This window comes from Oryzias latipes, chromosome 7, assembly GCF_053564925.1.
Source record: "Oryzias latipes strain Hd-rR chromosome 7, Olatipes_Hd-rR_3.1".
Classification (NCBI taxonomy): Eukaryota; Metazoa; Chordata; class Actinopteri; order Beloniformes; family Adrianichthyidae; genus Oryzias; species Oryzias latipes.
Genome location: NC_136243.1, coordinates 30,695,732 through 30,701,870, shown reverse-complemented (window position 1 = coordinate 30,701,870; position 6,139 = coordinate 30,695,732). Strand labels below are relative to the sequence as shown.

The following is a 6,139-nucleotide window of genomic DNA, read 5'->3' as shown; positions in this document are numbered from 1 at the left end:
TTCTGGTTGTCTCGAGACAAACTAAGTGTTGCTTGCTTTTTTTTTAACACTTCCAAAGCTCATTTAATCAGTTGGAGTTCATTTTACGCATTAAGATAGTTTTCCTTTCATCTGAGAGTGAGGGTTTGTTTCTTCTTCCTGGAATGACAGCAGAGTAATTCACACATCCAACTCACTGTTACTCTAAAGTATTTAAATATTTCTCTCTGAGTGTAGAAATGATGGATGATATAACAAGGGTTTCTTCAGCTCTATAAGGCCACAATCTTTCTCACAGCTGAATTGAGCTCCTGTTTAAATTTCTATTTTTGGCAAAGAGAAGCTACCAGCTGCAGTCAATCTTGATTACTTACAGGACACTAAGAGGCCTTGGCAAGACCTACTGCATCGCCGATTGAGTAATCTAAGTAGGTTTAGGGACATGACTCCGTACAAAGTTTCTTAAAGACAAACAAAAATGTCTTTTTGTGTGATGTTGTGAACATGTGCATGTTGCTTCACATGGATAGTGTCCCACTGGATTTTTGCCCTCTCATTTTCTATCACCTTCGTAGGTGTTTCCCATTTTGACCTTGGGGTTTCCAGTTCATATTCTGCACACATGTTCCTTTATATTATTCCAGCCACTTGGTTGTGGCGCTCCATGTATGCTTTACCTGCCAGCATCTTACACACTGCAGTTATGTGTTGGATTGTTTCAGGCACCTCTTTGCACAGTCTTGTCTGGTGTGGTAGATCTGAGCCTCTGGTGCTCAGGGCTTGTTCCTGAGCTGCCAGGATGAGTGCTTCAGTGATGATCTGTAGGCCAGCCCTTTCTAGCCATTGGTAGGACTTCTTGATCTCAGCCACTTCAGTTATGGTCCTGTGGGACATCCCATGCAGGGGCTTGATTCACATCGCTTGCTTAAGGGTTTATGGTCAGAGCATGGCAGGTTTAAACAGAGACATCTTCTGTGTTAAAGATTTAAAGTCTAAAACAGGAAAAAAACGCAACTGTCAGTGTCAGCAGTTAAATTAGTTAAAATGGAGAGGGGGAGACAGGACATAAGCTATACCTGTTTCAGACTTTCACTTCCGGCTGTGATATCTGGGCGTTAAGTTGTTGTCTGCAGCCAGCTTCTCTTCTCAACTTGGGCTAGTTGCACTTATACTAGAATAGTATAGACCTCTAAAATCCTCCCTACCATTGAGACATCGAGCTAGAGGTTGTTAACCTGAAAAAACACATGAACTTGGACTGTGAATAATCAGTCGCGCAACTAGAAGAACCAAAAACAGACCTCACCTTTTCCACAGACTTGGAGTCTTTAGACTTTTCACAGCTCCATCATTACTGTAGTCATATTTGTCAGTATGGTCCACTGAAGAGGCAGCATCACTGCAGCAGAAAGGAAAAAACTGAATAAACCGTTGAACCTCTGTCAGGGGCTGAAGGCTAAAGCCTGTGGGGGTGGTGAGTGACTGAAGTATGATGGCGAAGCTGTCATGGACAGTGACTCCCCCCATATTAAACTGTTTGAGCCCCGGAAAGCATTGGCTTACTCACCCATTTGGCATGTCAGAAAGGTCCGGCAGGTCCTTCCTCCCTGCTGCTGTCAGGCCTCAGCAGACATAAAATATTCAGAACATATGAAAGTCTATTTTACTTATAATTGTAGATATGAAAATAGTTGAGCGAATTTTTCTTTTTCTGTTTTTTTTCTTCTTTTTTTCTTTTTTATGCGTCTGTTATGCATTTCAGCACTGTTACTGCTGGTCCACTCTGAAGTAAATACTCTAGCTTTTATGAGTTAAAATCTCTTAACCTGCTTTAAGTGTGCTGGCTTTTGAGACTGGAGGGAGATGGAGCCTCATTTTTGTGTTGCGTCCTCTTTTGGACGTAAACATAAATGTATGTTACTCCCCTTTTTATGTCCAGGGGGGACCTAGAGGAGCATAACATAAAAGTAAAGTTTTGCCCTGACTTAAACTTAATAACAAAACACCAAAAGATTGTCTCCATACAAAAATAACATATTTATTTAGAAATGAATAAATATCAAACAACAATAACTTAAAGTTGAAGCAAAAGGGTTTCAGGGTGACCCAAGGCCAAAAGAGCAAACAAAACCCTACCTAACTGAAATCTGAAATCTTACCTGTAAATGAAAGAAAAGGGAAATCAATGACAAAACACTAACCTCCCTAGACTAACATAAACAGGGGAAGACATATGTGAAAGAAAATGGCAGTTCGCCCTAACCCTAACTCTAACTCTAACCCTAACCAACCCTAACCCTAACCCTATCCTCACCCTAACATTTGCTATGTATTTATTAACCACAGCACCTCATTTGGACACAAAAGTCTCATACAAGCGTCTTGAGTCAAGTTTTTGTGATGAACCTCAGGAGAAATGTAACTGAAAAGAAAATCTTGAATACGAGAAAAACGCAAAAACAGAAATGCAAAAACGTGGAGGAACACTGTATTAATAAGCTCCTGTGCCTTCTCAGACCCTGTTGAACAATTTTAGACATTTCTTATAAATGTATTTTCCGTATTGCAATGTGAGCTGAAGTTGTCCACCTGGTCTTCATTACATAAGTCAATGAAAGCTGAGTTACCCAGGTGGAGTTATCTGAGAGCTTGTGTACATATAACCTTCCTATAGATCAATCCTTGACTTCGGTTCCCTCTCAAGTGAACTGATACCTTCAATCCCAACTCTTTGCTCTTCAGTAGGTGGGATAGGCTCCAGCACCCTCACGACCCTCAACGGGACTAAAGCGGGTTTAGAAGATGGATGGATAGATTTTGTGATCCACCATGCCAAAGGCTGCACTCATATCAAGAAGCATTAACATTGGTGTTTTACCCAGAGTCTGTGTTGACACTGATAATGTTTAACATTTTTAAAAAGTACTACTGTAAACCAACACCACATAACTTTTTTTTCTTCTTCTGTTTGTCTTGCAGTGAATTGTATGACTTCTACCATTACTTCTACATGTTGACCAACGTCTTGTTTTACGTGAGCTCAGCCATCAACCCAATCCTCTACAACCTGGTGTCTGCTACTTACCGCCAGATCTTCTTCTCCACGCTGCGGTACTTCTTCATGCCGTGTCGCCGTGCCCCCCAAAGGCAGCTGTATCCTCTGACCCGCCACTCCATCAGTATCTCCAGCAACCACACCCTGTCCACCCACATGATTAAAGAAACAGCATACTGAAAATCAAGCTGCCATTAACCCTCTAATGCCAGGAACAACTCGCTTGACATGTCCACCCAAATAAAAAGCTTGTATTTGATTCGGAATGAATTTAGTGTTCCATTGATCCAACAATTCAGCCTAAAATATTTGTTCAATCCAAAAAAAATGTTGTGAAACTGTACTATTACCTCATCAGTCATCAGCAGGTACTATAACTGCGCTTTGTGTTATTTGAGTGAGCAACTGTGGAGAAACCTGACTTTGATGTAAGAAAGCAAAGAAACAGGTTTGGCTTGAGCTCACATCAGTGTGTGATAATGCCTTTAATTGTTATGTCTTGTTGCAGTAAAGCTTTTGCCTCCAGTGAGGGATGGGAGTGGGGGTGGGGGTTATCAAAAGACTGATGTTTACTTTTTGATTTTATAAGTGAGAAGATTTTATATAAATAGTTTTTCTGTGTTTAAATCAACCTGTACAAATCGTCGAATTTCTGAAAATAAATGTTGATTGTTTTTTGAACACATCGATGGCTTCAGTGACATGGAAATAACATAATAAGGGATCACTTTAGGAACTGGTGCCTCCAAGGTTTCCTTTAATAGGAAGATGTGGGAAGAACCTAATTTCATCATTGGCTGAGGCACGTGACAGCCTCAAAGGAGGATTACTGTAAAGACACACCATTGCCAGCTTCCTCAACATCCTGGGACTCCCAACAACGCTAAGCCAATCTGGCTTTTTTCGTCATTCTCATTGACTTTCAGCATTTTTAACGACACCTGTGAGAAGTGACACATTAATGAAACAGACTTCAAATTATTCTGGGTGGGTTCCACCAATGGCAGGTTCTGGTTATTTCAGTACCTCAACATCTGTATTTGTTTCCTGTCTTGTATCCTGGTGATGAATACTTGGTTTCACAAAATGTACAAAGGAATAAAATTTCATTAATGGAAATAAAGGATTTAAGAAATTGTATAGCTTCCTCAGTTGAATAAAATTGAATTTCACACTCATTACATTTCTCAAAAAAACTTAACCGATGATCTCCACAACTTTAAAAATACTTTTGATTTTAGAAGGTTCTGCGGTCTCTAGGGGAACAGAAAAGATCAAATTTCAAGTTTTAGACTGTGGGCTTGTGCATCTAAAAACGCATCCCTATTTTTAAAGTTACACGATATTACCAAAAGTATTGGCTCACCTGCCTTGACTCACATATGAACTGAAGGGCCATCCCATTCCTAACCCATAGAGTTCAATATGATGTTGGTCCACCTTTTGCAGCAATTACAGCTTCAACTCTTCTGGGAAGGTTTAGGAGTGTATTTCTAGGAATTTTTTACCATTCTTCTAAAAGCGCATTGGTGAGGTCACACACTGATGTTGGTGTCTCAGTCTTTGCTCGAATTCATCCCAAAAGTGTTCTGTTGGGTTCAGGTCAGGACTCTGTGCAGGCCAGTCAAGTTCATGCACACCAGACTCTGTCATCCATGTCTTTATGGACCTTGCTTTGTGTACTGGTGCACAGTCATGTTGGAAGAGGAAGGGCCCCGCTCCAAACTGTTCCCACAAGGTTGGGAGCATGGAATTATCCAAAATGTTTTGGTATCCTGAAGCATTCAGAGTTCTTTTCACTGGAACTAAAGGGCAAAGCCCAAATCCAGAAAAACAACCCCACACCATAATTCCTCCTCCATCAAACGTCACACTCGGCACAATGCAGTCCCAAATGCTCCAACCTCTCTGCACTATGCTGTTCAGCATCCGCTGACCCCTCTCTGTCAGTTTATGTGGTCTACCACTTGGTGGCTGAATGGCTGTTGTTCAGTGTTTTCCATTTTGTCTTCCATTTTGTTAAGATAGAGCTGACAGTTGACTGCGTAATATTTTGGAACGAATGAATATGAATTTTATACACTTGTGGCCAGGCCAAGTGATTAGGACACCTGATTCTGATCACTTGAATGAGTGAGACAATACTTTTGGCAATGTAGTGTATCTTAATTCGTTTACATTGTAACAACCCATCCGGGACATCACTTTAGTGGGGAAGCGAAAGCCAAGATGAAGAGGCTTCATTGGAGAGTTGTCCATGCCCCGTTCACCGCACCGACCCTGGACAGTCTCTAGCAGAATTAAACAGGAAAAGAACCAAAGATTCCTTTTCAGCATCAAGTCTGTTTAATCATGCACACATACAGCCCAAACAGCATGGAAGTCACTTCTGTTGCCAGTCCTCTCACTCATGGTTTTCACCCAAAAACTCCCCACTTCCCATGAGCCTTAGGGGCAGAAGGCGGGGCTAACCCCCAGGTCGCTACAATATATTTTCCTTTTTTATTTTTTTTATAATTTTTCTAAAACTTTGTCCAATTTTGCTTGTTCAGAAAACCTTTTGTAAAACCTGCAATTATGATTGAAGTTCCCCGGTTTTTATACCTAGAATTAACTTTTTTGTAATTGTGTGATTTGGATTTTGACTTTATAATTTATCATCCCATAAAACGTTGATAAAGTTCCCTATTGATTTTTTAAACTAACTAAATATGATTCAAATAATACTCTTAATACTTAAATTCATTATTTTTTTAGATCTTAAAAAACTAAATGAATAGTTAACATATTTTTCATGTCTTAAACAACATTTTTAAACACTTTGTTTTCCTTTTCTTCTAAAATGTTTTTTTTTTCACACGTTCCATTTTCAAAAAGCGCCAAGGGAACTGCAAGACCTACCTGTGCTGCCATGGTGCCTCTGGCAGTCCCCCCCCCCCCCTCTGCTCTGCTCCCTGACTCGTACTAGCTGTGACCACTCACCTTGTCATCCACCAGCCCTTCATAAGGAGATCCAGCTCCAGCATTCTTCCCCAGTTCATGGCCCCTGATGGTGCTTAGTCTGGTCACTAGAGCTTATGTTTTGCTCCTATGTATGCGCTCCTC

At 40.7% G+C, this 6,139-nt stretch overlaps 1 protein-coding gene and 1 long non-coding RNA gene across 2 annotated transcripts in view; one reads left to right on the top strand and one right to left on the bottom strand.

The window, feature by feature from the left end:
• ntsr1 (neurotensin receptor 1 (high affinity)) overlaps positions 1–4,172 on the top strand; it is a 65,671-nt gene extending 61,499 nt beyond the window's left edge. The window contains exon 4 of the mRNA XM_023956402.2: positions 2,959–4,172. Within this exon, the coding sequence (XP_023812170.1) occupies positions 2,959–3,214 (256 nt within the window). The 3' untranslated portion in view covers positions 3,215–4,172. The remainder of the gene's footprint in view (positions 1–2,958) is intronic.
• On the bottom strand, positions 154–1,860 carry LOC144993930 (uncharacterized). The gene is made up of 3 exons (XR_013657230.1): positions 1,547–1,860; positions 1,286–1,378; positions 154–862 (listed from the first exon to the last, which is right to left on the bottom strand). It is a non-coding gene; the product is annotated as an uncharacterized LOC144993930 (long non-coding RNA).
• Positions 4,173–6,139: the final 1,967 nt, after the last annotated feature.